We start from the raw sequence: 25,192 nt of genomic DNA on the forward strand, positions 1-25,192 counted from the left end.
TTTAATAAACCACGCAGCGCTATCAGGAGGCTTTGGCTTCCCTGATGAAGGCCATTTATTTCAAATTAAAGGAGAGTTCCTTATCTTCAGCGGCCTCAAACGGAGAGAGAGATAAAGATGGCGCGCCTTGGTGTCATTCTCGCTATGTTGTTAATGTGACGAGAGAAAAAGGAGGGGGTGAGGGAGGGAGACACTAGAAAGGAGAGAGAAAGAGACAAAAAAAAGTGGATGAAGACAGATTAAACAGACAAGATAAAGCATTGGAGGTGTTGTGGGGGAATCTGATAGGCTGCCATCTTTTTAAAATGGCCTTGTGAGAGGACAGCAATGGATGCTTCATTCCTTCCCTTTCATCTTTTTATCTCACTTCCTTCCTTTATATGTTTTTCTCTCCATCTCTGTTCATTTTCCTCTTTAACCTCTATCACCCATGCTCAGATAGACTCAGTCATGGCGTCCATGATACTGTTGATAAAGTGTCTGTGTGCCTGTGTGGATATGGATACGCTGTAATTGAAACGCTGGGGTCAGCTCTCCTGCGTGAATCAAAGCCAAAAAGAGCCTTTAATTTGCCTTTCAATTAATTCTGGTGTTAAATGCTCCTCACAGAGAAAGTGTGTATGCAGGGGCACAGTGTGGAGGAGATCGACGCGTTGGGAGGAAGTGTGTGTGCGCGCGCACACACGCTCATCATGCTTTCATGTTTACGGTGTACTACAAAGTGTGTGTGGGTGTGTACATTTGTGCATGTGCCTTTCTATACCTGCGTGGGTGTACATAACTCGCTTGTCTCTGCTTCAATCAGTCAGAATCCATTACAGTGAGGCGCCCAGGCAGCGAGCCTGTCATAGTTAACAATCGCACAGATAGACAGGCAAAGACCAATTATAATACAGCCCACATATCAAATTAAGCACCGCTGATTCAATCTCTCAAAGCACACTTTTCTGCTGTATTTGATCAAAATGATCCTACCCACTCAATTAAATGTGATTTAGCATTAATTGCATGATTTGCAATGAGGCACGTACTGCACTCACCATAGGTTGTTAAACAGGTTGCAGAGGGTGAGGTTGTTAATTGTTTTTCATTTTTGTCTTGCCTCATTTCATCAGACCACTTCTTCTCATGAATCTCTTCTTTCTTCTTATGTTTTTCTTTTGTTCTGTTGTGGCTAACGCATGCATGAAGTGAACTGTACCAGCAAGACAAACCTTTTACATACATATTTCAGTGGCTGTTGTCGAATTTCCTGTAAGAGAAACAAGAGAAAAGACACTTACATTTTACTAGGACTGGGTGATATACACCATATATACACTAACAGCAAAATGAAGAAGCTCCAATATGCTGTGGATTATGTGGCTGCTGGAATCTCAGTCTAATATTCACCCGCATTTCAGCTTGGTCTCTGGTCTCTGGTCTCCACCATCTCTTAAGGGCAATATCTGGCTGTTTAGCTCCACTCTGTTCAGCTTGTCGCTAACCTTGTCTGTTTGGTGCTGAGCCGGTAGTACACAGTTGGTTTTTTAGAGCTGTGAAAGACTCCATGAGGGCAGTTAGCGTGAACCGAAAGAGTGAAATTGAAGAAAAGAATGACCTGAAAGCTGAGGAGGAACTGCACAGTTGCAGATAATTCTCTGTGGGTTCACTTCTAGTGACTTTCTTGCAGCCTCTCACAAGTATGTTGCCCAGTGTTTATATAAAAACAGATTAAAACTACTTTAAATAGACGTCTGACTTTCCACCGTGAGCAAAGTTTAAGTTTATGCTAATTTTTAGGCCAAGCATAAATATTGATTGATTATGCATTAACATACATATATATATGAATATATAGATCTAGATACTGACTCACTATCTGAAAAATATGGCCCAGGCTTAATTGCTCTGCTCTGTGTGTATTCCTTCCTTCCTTCCTTCCTTCCTTCCTTCCTTGCCTGCCTCCTTTCTTTCATCTGCAGTAGATTCAGAATCAGTGGATTTGACACTTCTGGTTCAGTATTCATGCTCAAGATGCTGATTCTCATGGTTGTTTAATTTCATTAATGTTTTAGAGTGATTCTGATTTCTCAGGCTGCATTATTTTTCTACGGGCAAAAATTTACATTGTCCGTCTTTTGCAGGTCCCGCAATACAGACCCAGTGTGTCCTGGACTGCAGGCTCAGATTTTATCCTGTTACAGGGAGAACAGGGACCAGACCCTAAGGTGTTCAGACCTGGCCAAAGAATACATGCAGTGCATCAACGCTGCAAAGAAGGTGAGGGCTTTTTTCGAATCTGGAAAAGATGGGTTTTTGAATATCGGGGAAGAGCCGAAGAGTTGATATATCTGGAAAAAAAAAGCATTATAAATAAATAAATTGTAACTATTGTGTCCAGTCGTTCATGTCATATTGTGCTTCACATGGCCCTCAAAGAAGCAACGATTTGGTGGAGTTAGTGACATAAAGCTCCAGTCTGAGTGGTGGCTTTTGAAGTTTTCCATGGAGAGATGTGTTGTTATTTTCGGAGCAGCACTCTGTCTGATGTAAAAGAAAGAAATTCGGTTTTTTTTTCTTTGTTTTTTTTCATGTCCTCCAGATTATTCTCTGGTAGTTAAGGACCAGAAAAATGTGATTGATAGGATTTTGAGTGCTGTCACTTTAGGTTTTTACACAGAGAAAAGTCTTGTCATTAGAGGCAGCTTTCTGAGTGAACGTCTGATGTAAAAGTATGAAATCCAACTTCTCCGGCGCTACCAAACTTGTTTTCCTACCAATACTGAAAATGACACATTTTCAAAGGCAAACACTATGAAATAAGTCTTCAGTGGCAGTTCAGCTTGTCAGTGCAGCCTTCACCGTTTTTGGTTCTAATTTTAGGTAGTTTACAGGCGCAAAATCATTTAAAGTAAGAGGTGGAAAGAAAATAACGCAGGTTGTCATGAAGCAGTGAGACATTTTCTGAATGAGCACAGAAGCACTTAACATTGCCACTGAGTTTTATGAACTTGTGAATTGAATAAAAGTGAAGTGAACAAGCCTGGGCCGTCCAGTCAGAGGCAGCAGTAATGTCTGCAGTCTCATCACGAGAAGTCTGGGAGAGTATGAGCAGAATTCTTGTACTCTAGGCTGTAAATAGGATTATACAATCTTCTTTTCCTGTTTTTGTGCATTAGATTTTTTTATGTTTGAAATCCTTTAACCAAGTCCCTCATCACAGCAGAGAGGAGGACGCACTGTGTATGATGCTGATCTCGAGCGTATTTTTTAATTTACACACTTCTTACTTGATCTCTGGTGTTATTTTTGCTGTGAAGTGTGTCACCTTGTAAATAGCACTAGAGAGTGATGTGACACTGAAGACTAATTATCTACTACTTTATGTTGTGCTCTTTACATTTACCTGTGTGAGTTAGCTAAGGCTGATAAATATGAACTAATGCTGGCAAATATGAAGCCCCGAAACTGAGAAAAGGCAGTAAAAGCTTGTCAGAAAACGTAGCCAGATGCATTTAGAAGTATTATATTTAAACTGGCAAAAGACGAGTTTTTTTCTTTGACGAATCATTATGAAGTAAATGTCGTAATGGCTATAGAGTAATGACATCATCGACGTATAGATTGGTTCACTGTAATCCTCGCTTTCTCGCAAGTCTGTCTGACACCGACTACGATCTCCCCGGAAAATGAAGCCTGACAAGCGATCCAGTCCAGTCATTCTCCATTATTGATTGAATGAATGAATTCAAGCTGTCTCTCAAACTATGTTATTACTCCATATGAAGTTAAGACAGTTTCACTTGATGCTGATCGTTTCTTCATGAAATATGGAAACATTGCATTGAATCTTGTGTTTTCGGTAGTTGCTGAGCTCAGAGGAAAATGAATAGCGATTATTTCTCTTTGCCAGCGATGGTACCAATGCTGAGGGGTTTAAAAGCTGTGAAAAGAAATATAAAGCTTTATACTTTTCATTTATCCTCCAATAACTTGTAAAATCAATTAAAATGAAATGTTTAAATGTTTTATTTTCCGATCCCTTCCAAATAAAAGTAAAATAAATAAAGTTTAATGTAATAGAATTTAACTTTTGTGAAGTCAAGGTAAAACAAATTAAAAGAAAAAAATAACCAAAACCTTCTTGGTTGGTCTTTCACTGTTCCACCAACAGTCATCAACCCTGGTTTGGTTGAAATAAGCCTCTAATTCACCGAGTTAATTGTGAAAGTATCGGAAGCGGAGCGAGAGAGAGAAGCAGCGGGGGAAAACAACATGAAGAGTCAGAATATTTTCACATCAAACTCTGGAATTATTTTCGCTTTATGACCGGAGAGATTTACATTATGTCGCATTTAACAGATTTTCCTGGTAAAAAGAAAAAAAGAGAAAAAAAAAGTTAATTACTGGATAACGGAGACCCTGGCATGCACTAGGTGAAATTTAGCCTGTGTCATTTTGTTCCAGGCTTTCCACATTCCTCACCCGGATCCACAGCTGTATTATTCAAAAGCAAAGACACGTTCCTCTCCTCAAGTCTGCATCACTGCAGCAGTTTTAAGTTACAAATTCATAGAAAGTTAGAGAGAAAATATGAGGAGGAGGAGGAGGAGGAGGAGGGGAAGTTGGAGGACAGAATACTGGAAGCTTGCCCTTCCAAAGTTTGTACAGTAGAGGCATTTGAAGGTGTAGCTGCTCATCATGCACCCGAACAACGTGCCTCATACTGCTCTCTGCTCACATCTCCTCCGCGTTGCTCAGGGCCACTGAGGCTTCCCCTGGCATACAGTAATACAGCATGTGATAATCAGCTCACTGCAACTTGATTCCTCTGCTCCTGTACTGATGTAGTGCATGCACGTGCGTGTGTGCGTGTGTGCCTGCCTGTTCATGTGTGTGCTTTCAATAGCATCCGTAGCTTTGTGTCTATCTCGCATGAAACCCATGCAGACACAAACTCTTTTATATACACACACAGCTAAACCTGTGTTTGTGTTCTTGCGTTTCCACACTTATGAGATCCAGATCTCCTCACGAGGATTAGTGTGGCATGGTGTGTTTGTGCATGTGTGTGTGTGTGTGCTGGTGTGCATGTAAAAAGTTTCTTCCTCATATTAGCCGGTGTGAGATAACAAGGAGTGAAGTGAAGGCTCTTTGAAGACTGTCTTTAAAAGAGCACAGCAGATCATACACAATGTGTGTGTGTGTGTGTGTGTGTGTGTGTGTGCGCGTGTGTGTGTGTGTGGTGCATGAATAGCTTGCTACATTGCAGTCTGCTTTAACTTACACATCAAGGTCTTGCCTCTTGATTAGCCCCTGAGGCATCTCCCTGACTTTCACCCTGTCAATTTGAAAGTTTATAAAGTTCTTCCTCCGTTTTGTGTCTTTTAAAGCTGTCACTGTTAGTTTGGTTAGCGCTGATAACTTTTTTCTTGTGGAGTAGACACTGCGTAGGCTGCAAATGTACTAAATGTACTAACACACTGTCGGAAAAAAAACAAACAAACAAAAAAAACATTGCAGTTGATCGTGTTGAACATACCACCATGCTTACAGAGAAAATAACCTTTTCCCATGGAATTAGTCTTGAGTGATCAGTGCTGATTAATACTGTAGTGTTATGTCTGTGTTTTCTGGGCCCATTTACCCCTGCAGATTGCTAAAATCAGAAGATTTTCAGACTACGTTGGCATGATGATGTATACTTTTTAAACATTAATGTGTCGGGACATAATTAGAAGCAATTATGGTTTTCTAATTATGGTAGCATTGACTACCTGTAATTAAATCATATCCAACAGTGTCACAATGCTGAAGATATCTAATAGTGTGGATCGCTCCGTTTCCATTTCGGTCCCTGCGGTAGCTAATGCTAAGGTAGCTAATGTTATAGGCTGACACGACTAACTACAGCGAATCCCAGCGTGCTCTAGAGGTTGAGATTCAGGGCTATTAAGATGACAAATTTAAGATAATCATGTGATGTGCTCAGCTAAAGATTTAATAAATCGCTAACTAGCTCTTAGTGCTGTAAGGTCCCACGCAGAGCAGACACTCAGAGTGCCAGGTTTGATTCCAGGAAACTGTCTGTGACCAAGCGCAACATTTCACACCAAGCAGCAGAGCTAGTTCAACACTGACAGATAACAGCCAAAATGTCAAGTCTAATAACATTAGTGTCACTCTCCTCAGTGCTGATTTGCTGTTTAAACAGATATTGATTCCATGGAAAAGAAGACATCTTGACATTAGTGTGAAGATTAACTTAACATTTAGGTAAAATGTTGGCTTTTTCTTCTGTTAAGTTTACAGCATCTGATCAATGCGATAGAACTTTCAAAATATTTTTTATTCAGGTTTTTATTTATTTTTTCAACTGTGATAATTCTACTGTGTGTGTTTTATATAAGCCCAACACTGTTTCCGTCTCGTCTTTGTAATGCGTGTTAAATGACTGCATCCTCAGGAGAGTCAGTGTGCTGTGAGCCTGGAGAAAGTCTGTTTTCATCTTATTTTTAAGCACAGTTGATGATTGCTGTCTTCTGTAAGTTTTAATCCTTTCAAACTTTTTGGAGTGGACTAGAAGAGAGACGACAGCTTATTCAGTTAATCAAAGCTACGAATGAAATGATATGAGAAAGCATCTGAGGGGAGACGGCAAGCAGACGACGTCTCTCCCTTCCTGATCTTTTAAATGAGTGAAAGAGGACTTCACTGCGGCTGAATTTGTTCCAGTTTTTGTTTTGTCTTTCCAGACTCACAGAAGCAACTGTGATGTGTTTTGATCAGTGTCACAGCGGGTCAGCGGACAGGCCTCCATAACACAGACATCCTCCCGCTGGGTTATGCTGCCATCCTTATGTGTGCGTGTGTGCATGCGTGTGCGTCTGGTGGCAAATGAGGGGAGGATCCCACAGAGCCCGCAGAGACGGAGCAGATAACCTCGAGTCATTATCCTCTGGGAGGCTGAGCCTGACATGGCTACTGCTACATGTGCCACATGCACACTGTCCAGACACTCGGTGGGATTCTCGAGTCATTTATCTGTGCTCTCAGATGCAAATACATACACAACACACACACACACACACACGCAAACACATGCACTGTCTATATTCCCGGTGGGATTCTGAAGTCATTTAGTGGCAGTCTCAGAGAGAGCCTGGCTCTGATGCTGATCAATGTGAGAGGCTCGGCGCACAGTGGAGGGAGCAGAGAAAGAGAGGGAGCGAGAAACGAGGGACAGTGTGAGAGAGGCACAAAAGACATTTGGAAAAGTGTGAAGGGTGGAAATACCTGAATAAAGAGGACGAAGCAGGCGAAGGATAAAGATAGAATTAAAACAGCAAAAGAGACTTAGGAAAAGCATGGAGTGAAGGCTGCTGTAGCAGCGTGTCCAATCACAGATGCACAGGGAGATACAACGAGGTTGGGATGTGGCCGGCTTGAAGTTGAGACCTCTGAAACTTTAAATGCTGTTATTTTCCCCTTCAGCAAGGCAAGCTACTGAGGCGCACACACATTCACACGTATGTGTCCGGGGCCCTCCTGTGGCGTACAGACATGGCAGGCTTTGGGTCTAATACCCAGGGAGTCCCTCCTAAAGTTAAAAGCTGCCTGTCAGACTGGAGAGAGAGAGTCAAACAGAACCAAACAGAGGTGGAATCAGAGAGTGCAGCAAAACCGAAAGCAAAAAGGTTTAGAGTGCTGAGACGCAGCGCAGTGATTTGGAAAGAGATTTGGAAACACTTGTGTGTTCCAGGAGGTTTTCCTCTGTCTTGATAGATGTATACCGTCTCTCCATGCCCATGTTTTCCATTTCATGCTATCATCATTTTGTTGCCGTGATTTGATTTGAAACACAATTTGAAATGAACTCACGAAGGATCGGTTCTGATTGATGCATTACGTTTCAATCAAAGCTCATCTTCCACAGTTAGCCAAAATGATTCTTTGCAGCACAAAATGTTCTTTGTGTTTCTCTGGACTTTGTTTCCTCGCCGCCATGCTGGAAGAATATCTCTTTTCTGTCACATGTAGGTTTGTTGACTCCTGTTTGCACTCTCTGATTCACATATACAGTAGCTGTAGGGACTATATTGCATTACAGAGACCAATAAGTCTTTCAACATCCATATGAATTGTGAATATTGTGCTCAGTGGGTGGTCATGCTGTGCATTACAGTGAAAGCCATCCAACCAGAGGCAGTGAGGTTAAGCCTTCGCAGTACAGGAGAGAAAAACATGACTGTTGGCACAATAGCCTAAATAGCTTTACAGCAATTTGATTGGATAATTATCAAGACAAAAGAAGACTGAATATCCCTGTTCTTCCCACATAGCTCACCAATAAATTGCACAGAAATGATCTGTCTTACCAATTATAACTACGTGTCATTTTTGTAATCTTGTTATTCAGATGTTCTTGGTTAGCTCTTCAAGGTGTTGAACTCCTCAGTCCCAGGAAGCCAAGGGAGGGAGTGAAGGGTAGGAGGACTTGCTGATGAGATGTCAGATTTGTCATTCAGCAAAATTACCCAGTGCATTAAGATTGACTGTCCGTCTCCTGTGCGAGGGACATTCATTTGCGCTCTTAATTCCCTTTCTTGTGCCGAGCTAATAATTAAGCTTGTTGGGCCATTCAGCCGTTGACAGCTGTGCCATCCAGGCCTACAGGTCGGTACAGTCGTGGGCAGGAGGTTTGACTGAAGACATGTCTCTGCTGTCCATCATAGGCCACTTTACAGGTTAGTAAGTGCTGTGTTGAGACGAGGCTTTTCTTAGAGTGACAGAATTTGCACATGAATCCCTCACATTAAAAATTTACCCAGCTTGAATTTTTTAAGTAGTCATGTAACCAATAGCAGGGTTTTACTGATGATTGACTGATGCAGGGCCCGATTTTTTTCTTTATTTTACTGTTTTTAGAGATTTTAAAACATTGACCTCCGTATTCTGTAACTTTATGTGTTTATGTATATACAGTGCTTAACAAATTTATTAGACCACCTGTCATAAAAACGAGGAAACATAAATATTTTAGAAATCTTTCAAAATCTAAAAATGATTGCTTTTTCTTTTTCTTGGTCAAATAGTCTCTGCACAGCTTTGAAGTATGCTTGGGGTCATTGTCTTGGTGGTGTGTGAACCCACGCCCAATCAGATTCAGTCAAGAAGGGACTCCATGATGCACTGAGATGTTGTGGTAGACGGTCTTGTTCATGATACTGTTGATTTTCACTAATTTGCCCACGCCGTTTCCACAAATGGAAACCCCATACCATAATGGAATCTCCACCGTGTTTCACTGTGGCTGCAGTGCATCTGGCATCAAAACGTTCTCCAGCTTTTCTGCAGAGATAAACACAACAATGCTGACCGAAGAGTTCAAACTTGGACTCGTCCGTCCAGAGTACCTTCTTTTAGTCATCAGGAGTCCAGTGTTTGTGCTCCCTGGCAAATCTGATGTGTTTCTGGATGTTTGCAGGCCTCAATAATGGCTTCTTAGCAGCCATTCTTCCCTTTAACCCTGGAGACTTTCTCAGACTCTGATCTAGAAGCATTCATCTCTGCCTGAAGATCAGCAGTGGTCTTCCTTCTGTCTCTAGTACTTAAAGTCTTGAGGTGTCTGACATCTGCTTCAGTTAACTTTCGTTTCCTGCCTCTTCCTCGGCGCATTTTGTAAGCACCAGTCTCGGCGATTGACTCCAAAGCATACTTGACCACACTGTGAGAACACTTTATGTCTTTCCCTGTTTGTCTCAGAGACCATCCAGCATCATGAACGTGCTTTAATGCAGAATCTTTCATTTTCAGTCATCTCACCATTTTGAACAGGAATGAGGAGTTTCAAACTGAATTCACCTTTTTCTACCCAAATTTGAGCCGGCTCACTGGGCTTCTCTGAGAAGTCAGAAATTAATCAAGCATAACGTTCAACCACTAAAACTAATTTTTCTATTCAGGAATGCAAGTAAATAACTATAATTTGACATATTAAGAAATAATAATGTGCTTTACTGTTTTTTTCAGTTTTTTCGTGAATCAGTAAATTTGAAAATTAGGTAATAACTCTAACAATAATAGTTATATTTTAGCATTAAAAATATCATTTCGGTGAAAGAGGGGTGGCACGGTGGCGCAGCAGGTAGTGCGCGTGCCTCACAGCAAGAAGGTTGCTGGTTTGAGCCCGGGGTCGGGCAGGGCCTTTCTGTGTGAAGTTTGCATGTTCTTCCCGTGCATGCGTGGGTTCTCTCCGGGCACTCCGGCTTCCTCCCACAGACCAAAAACATGCTCATTAGGTTAATTGGTCTCTAAATTGTCCGTAGGTGTGAGTGTGAGTTGTCTGTCTGTGTGTCTGTGTATGTAGCCCTGCGATCGGCTGGCGACCGGTGTACCCCGCCTCTCGCCCATTGCTAGCTGGGATAGGCTCCAGCCCCCCGCAGCCCCGAAATGGGATGCGCGGGTATAGAAGATGAATGAATGAATGAATTTCGGTGAAAGAGCTTCTACAGATTGGTGTATTAACCATTACAGAAACATAAAACATGATTTTGGTAATTACCAGTGCTGCTAATTTAGCGCAGCTGTGGCATAAACCTTACTTTGGGTGGTGGTCTAATAACTTTGTTAAACACTGTATATATGTGTGTGTGTGTGTGTGTGTGTGTGTGTGTGTGTGTGTGTGAGAGAGATATATGTCATACTGCTTTATACAGCAGTGTTTGCAATATTCTGCCCCTCCATTCATGTTGGATGGGGGAGCCTTCGATAGACCCACAGAGGGATGGTATAGGATTTTTAGAAACACTGTTCTGATTCAAAATGGCCCTGCTTCATAATGCCAGAGTCTGTTTGCTGTTCCTGAGGCATGCTTAGTGTGCAAGTCTGACTCCCGGTGGATGGTACACCAGTAGATAAGGAGACAGAGAAAATAGTTTCATCAAGTTTTGATAAGTCCATTCTCAAAGAAAAGCCCTGTTGACAATACTGATATGCTGATAATAAATCGGTATCTGTTGCCAATCTGAATGCACACAGACTTCGCAGAGCCAGTGGATCACAGCGGTATAAAACCTAATATTGATTTCTTTTTTCTTTTACCTTCAGTTTTATTGTTGATTGAACAGGACTCATGCCGGTACAAAGATCACAGCAGCTCAGGTACTCTGCTGGCAGATAACAATGCAGACAAACAAACTGAGGAAAAATACAAAGAGAAGGCTGAGGACAAAGAGTCGTGTTGAAGAATGAAGAACACACGCTGTGATCTGCAGACTGTTTGATGGGGGGGTGAAAGGCCAATTAGAAGTAAACGGAAAGGCCCCCCAAAACACTGGACATAGAAAAAGAAAAGTAGCAAGAGAAAAGAGGAGGAGAGTGCTGAAGAGTGACAAGAGAGCACAGTGGAGGAAGAAACAATTGGGCCTGTAGTGAAAGCTGAGGTTTAATGTTGACAGGTAGAAGCTACAGAACGCTTTAAGTGAAACAAATATATACTTAAGGCAGCATGAAAGAGGAAAAATGCGGAAGAGTTGAGAAAAAGAGAAGCTGTGATGAGGACTCATAGAAAGACTTCACAAGAAAATAAACCACAGAAATGAATGAGGACAAAAAGAGAATACAAATCTAGAGAAAGTTAAAGTAGCCAGGGGAAGAAAAAGAGTGAGCAAATGGGGAAAGACACAAGTGAGGAGAAAATGATGAAGAGGAGGAGGTGTACAGCCGAAGAACAGAGGCGGAGGCAGACGGCGGATGATGGGAGACGGGTTAGGAGCGCTGGTGAGAGAGAAAGATGGAGAAGGAAGGCTCGGGCAGATGGCGGCGAGGAGAAAAAGAGGCAAGGGTGGAGAAGGCGGGGGCGGCGAGAAACGGAAAGATGGGTGTATACCATGAGGAGATAAGTGGTTATGGAGGAAGGGTTAGAGAGGAACACTGAGTGAAAAGATGCAGAGAGCGAGAAAGAGATGGCAGGCCCCTCAGCAGTCAACACTAATGAAGAAGAATGAGGGGCTTCTGCTGCTTCCTGGACCTGCTACTGACCCTCCCCCACACACACGAAGTTTCACACACACTCTCACTTTACTATGCACTCCTCCATTTTTGACACAGAATTTATGAAGCGAACAAGAAGCCGAACTCCACATTCACCTCATTGCTATGCGTGAATAAATATTACAAAGTGTCTGGTAGCTTTCTTTTAACTAGGCCTAATTAAGGAACAGAGTTTCTCTCATTTTTTATATTTGTTCTCAGAGAAAACGTCTCAAATTAAAAACTTAGGCGCTGGAGTTTCACACCAAGCCTCTAAATAAGTGTAGCTTGCTTTAATTGGGGCTAAAGTCTTGCGGTGTCTTTATATCCTCTTTCAAAGTGCAGAACTTTTCTACAAAGTTGATGTACCATGGAGCAGATAGCACTTTTTATCCTTTGACACTCTATTTGTGACTGTGCTTTAACCAATGTGATTTCCTGCCCACTGAAGGAAAAAGGGAATAAAACTTAAGTAAAACAGTCTTAAATCTTAACAAATTGTTCAGTAGTACTTTTCCGCCGCTTTCGCAAAAGGTGTTGAATGGCTTTAAAAAGGTGACAATCATTTGGAGCACATTTTTGTCAAGTTCTTGTTTCCCTCCTGCTCTCAGTGGAAGGTATGTTTGTGCCTCATTAGCTTTGACTGCCTCCAGACAAGGAGAAAAAAAAAAAGAAAAACAGCTTTAAGGAATCCTTGAGCTTTTTTTTTTTTTCTCCCCAGCTCACAGCGTTGAAGAAAAGTTGATTATGACTCGCCAGAACACAGCGGTAGAACGCGTAGCGCAGTGACGAAGGTCCAAAAGTTTGATTTTCCATGTGAATTTACAGACCCTTTGTGTACGCATGAACATTCTCAGCTCTCTTTTACACACCGATGGCCAGCCGAGATACCCAAAAAAAATCAACATAATTAGCGTATTTGATCCAGTGCACGCCCTTCAGCAAAGGTGGTTCAGGTGATGTCAAACAACAAGAGTTTAAGGTGGATTGCGTCGCTCATTTGGGGCACTCGCCGCGGAGGGTGTGCGCAGGTGATGCGGTCATGCGGAAGCGTTGAGGAAGCGTGGTCGTACGATGGAGTCAGAGCCGCCATGATTTATTTCAACCGTGCTTGATTCTTAAAAGCTGAGCGTTGTCTCAAAGCATAATGAAGGCTGCTGGCAGCCGGCGGGCGTTTAGCACAGAGACAGTGGAGAGTGAAGCGCTCAGTGTTTCATTGGCTTTGTAACCGTAATGTGAGTGTTTGTTTTCCTTTGATTGGGGCGTTCGTTCGACAAGGTCCGGTGGATCCCACCAAAAAAAGACGATGCAAGTGAAGTGAAGTGTGTGTGTGAAGTCAAATTTACCTCGAAGCTTAAATACTATGAGATGTGTCTCTGTCAAATATTTCAATGTGAATACTTTTACGTCTTAAGTAATTGCTCTGTGTAGCAGGACAGGCTGTTTCCGCGTGCCCGTGGTGATGGAGGTTCATTCTATGCTTGCTTACATTACACGTACTTACATCAGCGCTGAGGGTCTGGTGAAAAGTTTTTGTCAGTGGGTTTATCTGATTGTTCGTCAGTTTGTTTTTGCTGTAGCCTCTTTTTTATCTATCTTTAATGAATCTTCCTTCATCTGTCAATTTTGTTTTTCTGCCGCTGCTTTCTTTAAACCAACACCTTTCATCTGGCTTCTACGTCTGTCTGCAACTCTTTCTTTCCCTTCCTCTGCGTCTACTCCACTTTCTTTGTCTCTGCTCTTTCATTCCGCCTTCTCTTATCTGTTCCTCTCTTTCGAAGCCCTCCTCTTCTTTTTTTCCCAGCCGCTTCCTTCATTTCTCACTCGCTGCTTCGCAGTTGACTTATTGATTTCATTTTCATACTGTTGGCAGTTGTTCCCTCCGTCATAAACCATCAGCGCTGCCTCCTTTCAAGCCAGCATTGATCATTGTACAGCCGATCACAACCAATCACCACGGAGCGTCATTATCTGCTCCCGCTCGTTCTCTTTTGTTGTTCGTCTGTCTTGTATTGTGTGCTCTGTGGGTTATATTTTTTAATCTAGCAATTCAGCACACAACTCAGTACATTTAGGCATTTAGGTAGAGAATTCTTTTTTTCTTTTTTCCCCCTCAGACTCTTAAGTGTTGTGAAAAATAGCTCACTCAGATGGAAAGCTGAGGGCTTTTAACACTTTCACTGCCGCAGTATTATTTTTAAGATGCTAGCCACCGGCAACATTTTTGATCAAATTCATTAATCTTTCAGGACCCCAAGAACATTTTCTTCAAAAATATGTAACCAGTGAATATGTTAAACTGAGAGAAGAACAGAGCTTCTGTGTTTATACACAAAAAACATTGTGTTCTCGCTTCATTCTGTCTTTTTTTTTCATCAACACTTGAATGGTTTTCAGCAAATAAAATGTTCCTTTTTAAGCAGGAAATTGATTTTATGTTCACATATTTATTCACACTTCCATGTGGAAACATGGACAAAAACACAAGCAAAATAATAATGATAATAATAAAAATCAAAAATCTTGTTAAGCAGTAGTGTGTGTGGTGTGTGTGTGTGTGGGGGGGGGGGGGGGGACCACAGCCTTTCCAATACTGAGACGTACTTTCTGTTGCTCTGCTTGTTGGGAGGACTTGTGCATTCAGATATGCAATCTTTTTTTTTTTTTTACAAACACTTGAATATTGCTTATTTTCAACCAAAAAAATGAAACATATTTTGGACAAAAGCTGGGTAAAATTTGTAAAACTTTTTTTGTCAGCCATTTTCAAGCACAATGCTGACCTCACCTTTACATTTCTTTTTTCTTCTCTTTCTTTGCCCTCTTCTTCTTCTTCTTCTTCTTCTTCTTCATCCACGGGTTATCTGTCTTCATCTAACCCCGGCACGTCTGCGGTATGGATAGGAAATTTCCCTGTCAACACTGTTGTCTCCCTCACCTCTGTGATTGTCGTGTCTGTGTGTGTCACTGTCATTGTGTCGCTGCTTCAGCTAAGTCAGATTCAGCAGGCCTGGGCAGCTGTACACCTTTTAATGGGCGCCAGCGTTTTTCATTGTTTGGCTGGTGTGGCTCACATGCGCCTGGGTCTTTGGCACCAACGTTACTTGTGCGTAAAAACGCTATCCTGTCTTTCCATTTCCTAGCGGATCGTCTTCATGGCTTGTTTTTGGACCTGAAAGCGCTGTATTAATTCACAAGATCCATAACAGCACCCCCTACTGTTCAGCAGTGAAAACACGCACAGCTGGAATACCTCGTCAGTGGTGTGAAATGCGTTAAGGAAAAGTGCATCAGAAAATTTTCAGAAGAAATTATCAGAGCCTTACTTTTGTCATTACAAAAAAAAAAAAAAAAGAGAATGTAACTTTTGCTTTCCATGCATGTGCGTGTGTTTCTCAGCAACTTTGAATGTACGGAACTCCACCACTCTTCACCACTGGTGTGTTACACTTGGAACTTTCTCCTACTTTCTCTTGGAGATACATAACGCTTGCTCGATCTCTTTCTGTCCCCATCCTTACTTCCTCTCGCTCCCTCTCCTGTATTTCCCTTTCATTGTCTTTTGTTGCACTGCAGTGTTCGATCGAACGGCACATCAAGCCAAATCTAGAGCCTCTCTTTCCTCTTTCATCTGCCTCGTGGCCCCCGGTGGCACTCAGACGCCTCAAAGCTTTCAAACGAGTTTGAGAGTCGGGGGGGTGTGGAGACATGGAGGGAGGGGGTAGAGTTGAGGGTACTCACAATTGCCTCCTGAGGGAGGCATTTTCACCAGCTTTTGTACCCCTCGCTCTCTGTACCCTGACCTTTCTGAGCGCCACCACGCCTGTCGGCTCGTGCCACTAGACCCCCTACTCTCTCTGTCTTTCTGCGTTCTCTGATGGGGGTCCCGATAATAATTCAACACAGCCTTGTATTGTGTTCCTTTGAAAGCCACCTCGACTGCATAAGAAATTGACATGCTCAGTTGTTTTTTTCTGGGTGCATTTCACACCAATATTCTGGTCAGCATTTTATCGCCCCCTCTCTAGCACACTTAGCGAGAGGTTTTGTGGAACCAAGACCACCAGCTGGGATAAGAGAGGACAACAGCAGGACTTTTAGGTGGGTTTTTCACTGGCTTTTGTTGCTTCGAAACAGCCGCAACATTATCGGAACAGTCCACTTTGTACCAGCCTCTCTTTTGTGTCCCGTTGTCACTCAATCCGTCTGTCTCTCCACCTCCTCTTTCTCTTTATGAGTTGAGGCCTGCCTCTCCTTTGTGATTGCTCTCCAATTCACACCCTGTACTCCCAAAGAGATTGATTTTTTTTTTCTTCTCTGGCCTTTTTGTAAATAAATAAATACCATTGTGTTATTGTTTGCTCCCAGAGCTGTGTTGACAAGTTCACTTTCATGTGAAACTTTGAAATTGCGTTTTTATAAGTTGTGCTGCAGTTATTTACAATTATTTGCCTAGCAAGTGTTCCAAAGGCAGCTGCTTATTTGTATTGTACTAAAATTATTACTGATGAACTACTCGCTTGTGATGCCAGTAAAATCTCATATCTTCATCTGTGCTTCCAATTAATGTAATTAAAAGTGTTGCCCTACAATTAGCCTGCGGTTAGTATCAGCTGTATTATTTTCAGTTATCTGTTTACACTAACTTCCCCTACTGCTGTATAGTGTATTTAGTGGCCAGAGGCTAAGGTTACGCTTCTTCTCAGTGCTTGAAGCGGTAGGATAAATGTCTGTCTGTCAAAACTCTCCTGTTCTCCAAGAAGAGGGAAATTCTTAGTAATATAACAAGAGTCAGAACTTCACTAAAAGCCACATGTTGGTGCAAAAGGAAAAATCAGGTGATCACTAAGGTCATAAATATTCATGTGGAAATCATAAACATCTGTACAAAATTTCATGCCATCCAGTAGATGTTGGAATATTTCACTGGATAAGTGAAATTTTTTGTGACAGAAAACTTAAGGGATCACTAAAGTCTGTTCAATTCATCCTCTTGGAACCATGAAAGTTTGTACAAAATTCAATGGCAATCCATCAATCTGGTGTTGAGATATTTCAGTCTGGACAAACATGGTTGACCAGCCAACCTACATTGCCGCCCCGAGCCACGTCAGTATCATGACTAGAAGTGCTCTAATATACTGTATGTCAGTTCACTTGGTGTTTCTGTTCTACATCACCTGGTGTCTCAGTCGATTACACAACACACAGGGGGTCACGCAATCTTTAAGTTCTAGTAAGAAGTTGTGGGATTTCCGTTTTGTTTTCGCAGTGCTATATGAATCAAAATCAAGGCAGTAAGATACTTTGCCATTTTGTTCGCTTTAGCGTTCAGTCTTGTATTGTGTTCAGGTTTGCCAATTTCATTTTGGAAGGGTGGGTATTCTAACCTGACACGCCAGATGGTTTGTTACACAGAACCATCTGGGAAGTCGTTTTGAAAAGGGCAGGCGCTTTCAAAAAATACTTGGCAGGTGATTGGATGAGCCATCTGTCTATCACTGTCTATCACATGCTGACTTCAACCAATTAGATCAACGAACCATATGATGTTGTAGAGGGACTCAAAGCTAAAGCCAGTCGGGAGAAGAGCGGAAACATCTTTCAATAAAAGCCTTCAGTGCTGTTCTTTTCTCATCTTTCAATGATCAAGTACTCTCCACTTCTGATATAAACTGATTATAGCAGCAACTACACAACCCTCTTTAGGAGTCCATGGTCTATGTATGATGGTGGGTTTTTCACTCCTTTTTGAGTGTTTGCATTTGGAACAACAGTAAAGGGGCAGCTGTGGCTCAGGAGGAAGAGCAGTTGTCCACTTGTCAGATGGTCGGTGGTTCAGTCCCTGGCCTCAGCAGTCTATATGTCAAAGTATTCTTGGGCAAGATACTGAATCCCAAATTGCTCCTGATGCTGAGCATCTGTGTGTGAGTCTTGATACTTGTAATGAGCAGGTGGCCTAGCAACCATTGTGTGAATGGGTGAATGCAGGCTTTTGTTGTAAAAGCGCTTTGAGTGGTCGTCAGACTGGAAATGCGCGATATAAGTAAAGTCAATTTAAGACTTTTGATTCCTGATTGATTACCACGTCTTGTAAATTAGTTCTGTTCAAGCACAACCTTGCCCTTTTTCTTGATTCACACCTACAAAGCTCTGATTTAGTGATTATTTTTCGAACTGGGGAGGTGACTTAAAGGGCTGGAAAAAGGTCAATACTTGCCCTTCTCTACCTTCTCTGCATAAGGCAAGTAACAATAACACATGCATAGACCATCACAATCCGCAACTAGACTAGCCAGATGTTCAGGGGGAAGGAGGTGACTGACCACTGATTACACTGTGAGATGGTTAATCTCAAAAAAATCTCAAATGTGAGCATCTGCTTTGCACACTTTTATGTCATTGTAAATAGCTGGTTTCAGACTAATGTATATGAAAAACTAATTAAATGGTTAATTGATAATAAAATAATCATTAGCTGCCCTCGTAAATTCTGTATTTTTGACAGAATTATCTAGGTAGCCTGAAATAAACTTCGTTAGTGGAGACAATCTTTGCAATATGTGTTCTACTCCACATTCTCATCCATCTCCATTCCTCCATCCCTCAGCAGTGGAGTGGTCAGGCCTATCAACCACAGCACCTCAGCCTATCACCTGGGAGCCCCAATTGCCTGCCAGTCATCAGATAAAATGGATTTCCAATTGAGTCAAGGCTCCCAGGCTAGGTCAGGCAGAATGGTGAACAGGCAGACTTCTCTGCTCTGCTCTTCTACCTCTCCTGACTTTCTGTTTGTTATTTGTTTTTCTCTTTCGATCTCCTACTGTGTTCGGCCCCAGTCCCTCTTCTTCTCTCTCCACTTCCCTCACTCTGTCTCTGATCTGCTGGCCGGAGCCACACGAATTGAAAATAGGCTTGTTATAAAAACCCACATACCAATGCGTTGTTTGGGAGGCAATGTGATGTAACCCCAGCAAGTCTTCCTAGTCAGTGACTACTTAAGCTCAGGATGGATCTTCCATTAGAGCAACAGGTGAGAAATCCATTTGTTTGTTAGTGGGTGAGTTGTGAGGTGTTAACAGTTTTTTATAATTGAGTAGGAGTTCACAGATACCATTTTCGGAGTACTAATTACTGTAGCTGTTCATGCCATGGTCAGTGGTACACTATTAAACAGTATCACTGTATCTGCTAGTTACTTTTAGTCATACAGTAGTCTTACTGAAACATAATGCACAGCTTGTGGTAGAAAAGCATTTTTCATTTCATATATCTCATTAATTAGGGCGCCCATTGGTTTCATAAAAACAGAAGCTATTCTTCCCGGGGTGAAATTGACCACTCATTGGATAATTAATTGATTAATTGTTCAAGTCATTTTTCAAGCACAAATTCCAAACAGGTTTCCTGCTTCTGAAATGTGAAGATTTGCTACTTTTTTCAGTTCTATATTATCATAAATTCATTATCTTTGGGATTTGAAGTAATTGACCAATTAAAAAAATAATGAACTGATTATTTGATAATGAAAATTTTGTTCGTTGCCCTCCTAGCTCTGTATTTTTGGTGGAAGTGGAAGAAGCTCATTGTCACGGTAGCCTGAAATGAACTTATGAAGACAATCTTTGCAGTACATGTTCTCCTCATTGCCATCATTTTACCATCTTCTTCATTAAATGGCATTGATATATACAAAATAGTCATATATATATGACATATATGACTGTTTGATATTTGTGAGCAGTTAGTAACAGGATTTGAATGGTAGTAGTCAGCAGTCCAACAGGGCTGTCTGTGTGAAACAGAAAATCATCCCTCACTCTCTCGCTGCCTGGTTGATCGCTGCCTCCCTTCAAACAAGGCAGACAATAAAGTTATTATGTTTTTTCTGAGTCACGCTTAGTCCCTGCTGTGAGACTTTAACAACAGAGTTTTCTTGTTGTGTCCAGGATGAGCTGTTGCTCAGTCCCAGCAGCAGCACAGCCCTACCAGAAGCTGTAACTTATACCAGTGACTCTTAACTTGTTTTATGAATGACAAACTAGAAGTTAAAATACAGCACAGCAGTATAAGGGTGTATAAAACTCTGTATTTAAGGTGTTTTTCAAAGTTTGCTCTGCAATTTTGAAACATAACCAGGCATCTGTCAGTACATACATTACTGTGTATGTGCTGTTTGAATGTTTAGGAAGGAGGTGTACTTGGTGTGTAGTGGGAATTTCAAAATAAATCTTGAAAATGATGTGATCAGTGTTTTCATTTTGCATCAATGATACAGGATCATTGATTGTTGATGGTGGAATCGATGGATTGTTACACCCCTGTTAAAAACACTATGTCACCTTGTGGATACATACATATTGCCTGAGGAGGTCATTAAAGGTATGTCTGGTGATATTCTGTATTTTTCAACAAATCCAATTACCAAAACTAGAAGGATCAATGCTGAATTAATCGTTCGACTAAGGAGGTGTCTGTTTCCAATGCCTGATATAGTTTATTCATTTGTGTCTTAGAGCTCTATTGTTGTCCAAAATCTATTTGAAACACATCAGCGAGCTACACTGTAGCACTGGGTGACATGCAACTTCATTACCATGAATGTACCCACTGTTGTGTATTTTGAGTGAATCCCTGTTGTCAGAAATATTCTTTAGAGAAGACAGATTGTGCTTTAATCCACATATAATGGAAAAAAGGCCCCAAGGAAAGTACTATTTTGTCTTGTTTGAATATCACTTGATGTCCCCAGCTGTTTAAAGAAATTATTGAACAAAAAAGAAGCAAGATCTTTGTTACATCTTCACTTGGAACCAGTTGGGTTCGAGCTGAGTGCAACAAACAGGGAAGGGAAGTCAGAAAGTATTAAGAAATGTACTATGTATAGACAACCCCCTGCCCTATACTGTACTTAAACTTGACAAATTCAACATGTAGCACTGGTGGAGCTGCATTTGAATAGCTCATACAGTATCACAGATTTGAATATCACATGGAGAATTGTGAATGTTCAAATTTTCATTTTCCTTTAAGGACTTCTTGTCGACGCTGGCTTCACAGCTGATCAAAACATCAAAGTTTGTTCTTGACTGTGGAAATAACATATTAGCACATTTTGCAGCAAGGGCCATTTTTATATCAGGCATGCTTTTGAAATGGAGATTTCTTTCTCACTTCACTCACTGACACATTTAGGTCCACAGTGGCTTATCAGAGATATTGTTTTGACGTGGTAAATTGTGATTGTAAAGGTCAAAGATCACCAATTCCTGTCCTTCAGTGTTTGTGATTTTGTATGCACGAAACTCATGTTCGCTCTTTCCCTTTTCCTTTGAGCAGTCAAGAGCAGCCTCACTGCAGAACATACACACCTACTATATAAGATATAGCATAGTTGAATAACTGAGAGGAGAGGAGATGACCAAGTGGAGCAGATAGGAGAAGGGAGCAGAAGAATGGAAAGAGAATGGAAGGTGAGGAGAGGGAAACAGAAGGATGCGATCACAGGTGGGCAGCCATATTGATCACAGTACTCTGTGAGTCTCTTTGTGGTTTTAATGGTGTGAGTTTCACAGCTGGAGCAAACTCTGTGGTGCTTAGAACAGATACCAGGCCCTGTCTACAAACATACATGCACATACAGTCCGTCTCTCTACCAGCTGGCTTCAGATCAATGCACCCCTAGCCTTCAGTCACTGTTGCTCATTGCATCGTTCCACATGGGCTACTGAAGCAACAGGACTTCAGAGGGACCAGTAGTCATTCTGAAACAACCATCCTCTCAGCTGCTGCCCAGCCTCTGAGGCCAAGCAGGGCTGAGCCTGGTCTGTGTCTGACTGGGAAACCAAAATACATTTACAACAGATGCTGGTGTGAGCCTGATTTTATGACAAGGAACCTTGGATTAATAATACATGTAACTCTTTTATTTATCAGTGGATAAGCAATAATTAGAAAATAAATGAAGCACAACTGTTTTTGGGTGAGAAAATATAATTAATCCTCAATTACACAATACGGTACAATATAGGGACCATGAATGTCTACAAACTTTTATGGTAATCCATCCAGTATTTTTTAGATATATCAGTCTGTTCCAAAGTGGTCAACCACTTGACATTGGTACCCCTAGAGCCCATTTGCTAGCCCTTTATATTCAGTACTGGGTTTTGTCTGACATCAGCAAGCTCAGAAAAGAGATAACATATTGATCTTGATTCCAAAACTCACTAACATTTATTACTGCTACACTTCAACTCTGCTTGAAAAAAAACTTTCACCGAAAAAGTTCTAACATTACAATCTTATAGTCTAATGCAATGAGAGTCAAGCAAATTTTCTGGGAAATGAAAAAGAGATGGAGTGACATTGCAGGACACACAAAATGCACAAAATATACACAAGTCACTGAAACTTGTGATGGAAGAGAGATTGGAAAGGAGCAGCAGGTCCAGCTGCTCAGACCGCAGCAGGTGAAGTTGATAGAGCTGATACCTCACTAGAAAAGTGAGGAAGATGCACTCACTGTTAATCTCTTATCTAAAGAAAGGAGAGTGCAGTTGAAGCCTCTAGTGATTTCAGTTTCTTGAATGTCAAGTTCAAATTCAAGTTTATGAGCTGCAAGACTCTCCCTGTTCATTTTTAATGCAAAGCAATCAGATATTGTGTCCATTGATCATCTGTTTTTAGTTATATATAGACCAATTATTCTATAACTTTATGTACTGCTGGGTACATGTGGTTTAGCTCTAAAGGTGGCATTGTCAGTCATTGTACGCTGGAATTTTTTCTTTTTAGTGAAATGTCAGAACAACTGGTCAGTGCAAGTCAAAAGTTTGCACTTATCCTGTGAGGTTGGTTTTGTACAGAAATTAATGGCTACAAGATGATATAACCAAATGACTTTAGTGATCCCCTGACCTTTCCTCCAGTGACACCACAAGGTGACCTATGTGGTTTTGAGCGAAATGTCTTAACAACTATTGGATGGATTGCCTTGAACTGTAGCATAGATATTCAAGGCCCTGCCACATGAATTGGAATAAGTTGATACCTTGACTTAACCTATCGTGCCATCATTAGGTGAAAATTGATTTTGTCCGATATGACAGTTTCTGATTAAATACTTGCAAAACTAATAACATTCCTATCAGCCTCGGCTGGTCTTTTTGTTCAGCGCTAATTAGCAATAGCGTCTCCAGCCTTGTGCAGCTCTAAATACACAGCATGTGTCTGGAGTTGAATACGTCACCAGAAAAGCAGGAGTGAAAGCCTTACTATAGCTGGATCTCCCTTTATTGTGGTTCTGTGTGGAAGATCAAGTAGTCAGGGTCAATCTTTCCTGTAATAATCAGTGTATATAATCATAGCTAGGAGCCATCTTGTTGTATATTGTCTCTCTTGGAAAGCATAAGTAATAACTAATAAGGTTTGAAACAGTTTATTGACCCTCAAATAGAAGGCCAATCACCTACTATTAAACACCTTGAGCATCCCCTTCATACTCTATAATTCAATATGTCCTGTTGCAGCCATCTCACCATGTCCATGGTGGCAAAGCTCCATTCAAACTGACTACTTATCACCTTTGCTTGATAGGCTGTGATTCTCTCAAGATCCTTTTTCCACAATTTCAAGGTTTTAACTGATGGTAGATTGTGTGCCAACTGGGAGAGCACACGATCTATGTGACACCGTCTCATGGTGTTTAAGACAAGGTCTCACACTGCACCATGGAATCATGGTGTCAGGCCTGTTGTGTTCTCTCAGGGTTTCAAGTACCTCCATGTAACATCGGACTGTATTTAAACCTGACATCTCTGCACCTTCCTGCATGCAATTGTTTGCAAAATAGCATGAAATGGATGACAGATTTATAAAAACGTCCATGCCCAAACATCAAGTGCATTGGTCAAAAACCTGCCAAATTATTTACTATGTAAAAGCGAACAGTCCTATGAAATTTGGACAACGAATGCCAAACACTGCATCAGGTTGTCTTGCTTATCTTGTCTGCCTCCTGTAGTTGCACTCCGTTGCAACATGAAAGAGCCTCTGGAGTAGCGATGTTGGGCTGAGTAACATCTATCAACAAGTACATTTCTCTCCATTTCCAGGATAATCTCCATTATTACAAGGTCTGACCTTTCAGTTGAGGTGAATTAAAGCTGTAACTGTATGCTAAAAACGTGGACAGTCCTTACAGCTAAGAGCATCTTGTCAAAGGTCAGAGGGCGTAGCAGGAGTGAAAATGGACTAACTCTCCATTATTTTTTCTCTCTTTCTTTTAGAACCTGCTGGTCAACCACGGATGAAGAGAGGAAAGAAAAGTGTAAAGCAGTTATTTAACGAAGGCTTTTATTATGGCACTAAAGGCGGTGTCTGTCGCCTTCCTGTTTTGAAACATGAGTTGATTTGCTGTTAGCATGCCTTGTTTTTAAAACTTTCTTATTATGCTATTTATCCTTGGTATCATCCAGTAAAGTTGCTCTTTCATTCTGCGCAGCTATAGAGAGGCTTGTGTGTGTGTGTTTGTGTGTGTGTATTAGATTCATGGTCTGAGTCAGTACACTTTGAATTCAGTCATTTACAACATCAGCAGAAAGTATTTCTGAGATTGAGTTGTAAAGATCCATTCAGGGTCATTCCTCCTCCATCTGAATGTGAGATTCACTTTACGTCCAAACCGCTGCAGCTTTTGTAGGGATGGAAAAAAAAAAGAAAAGCATTTCAGGCCTGAGATAAATGGAGTGCATAGGGACCGTCCTTGTTTTGAAGTCTGACTGAAAGAAGAACTGATTGAGTTTTGTGGTTTTTAATTTTTTTTAACAACGCAGGAATAAGCTCAGGTAATCCTGGCCATGACTTTAATTCATCAACCTGTGATATATTATATGATTTTATTAAACCATTCATATCCTGTGACAGTCTTCTTTGTGTTTTTTCTTTCTTTCTTGTCGTCCTTCCGGACTCGACCGCTTTATATGCGTATTTAATTCATTCTCTTAATTTTAAAGTTAAGTATCTTCCACTTGAACTGAGAGGTTTATCGATTCCTTATAGAAATGCATGATTTCTTTCAATAATAAAATGAGAGGAAACCTTGGTTAGTTAGTTAGAGACTGGCATTGAATCCTCATGTGTGTTCCTCAGCTAGCCACTTCAGACTGAACTTAAA

The 25,192-nt window shown here is 41.3% G+C and overlaps 1 protein-coding gene across 2 annotated transcripts in view; it reads left to right on the forward strand.

The window, feature by feature from the left end:
• Positions 1-24,936, forward strand: part of LOC143326520 (MICOS complex subunit mic25a-like) — a 76,835-nt gene extending 51,899 nt beyond the window's left edge. For both annotated transcript variants that reach the window (XM_076740098.1, XM_076740100.1), the window contains 2 exons: positions 2,127-2,262; positions 24,306-24,936. In XM_076740098.1, coding sequence (XP_076596213.1) covers positions 2,127-2,262; positions 24,306-24,329 — 160 coding nt within the window. In that variant the 3' untranslated portion in view covers positions 24,330-24,936. The remainder of the gene's footprint in view (positions 1-2,126; positions 2,263-24,305) is intronic.
• Positions 24,937-25,192: the final 256 nt, after the last annotated feature.

The sequence above is a fragment of the Chaetodon auriga genome, chromosome 10 (genome assembly GCF_051107435.1).
Source record: "Chaetodon auriga isolate fChaAug3 chromosome 10, fChaAug3.hap1, whole genome shotgun sequence".
Classification (NCBI taxonomy): domain Eukaryota; kingdom Metazoa; phylum Chordata; class Actinopteri; order Chaetodontiformes; family Chaetodontidae; genus Chaetodon; species Chaetodon auriga.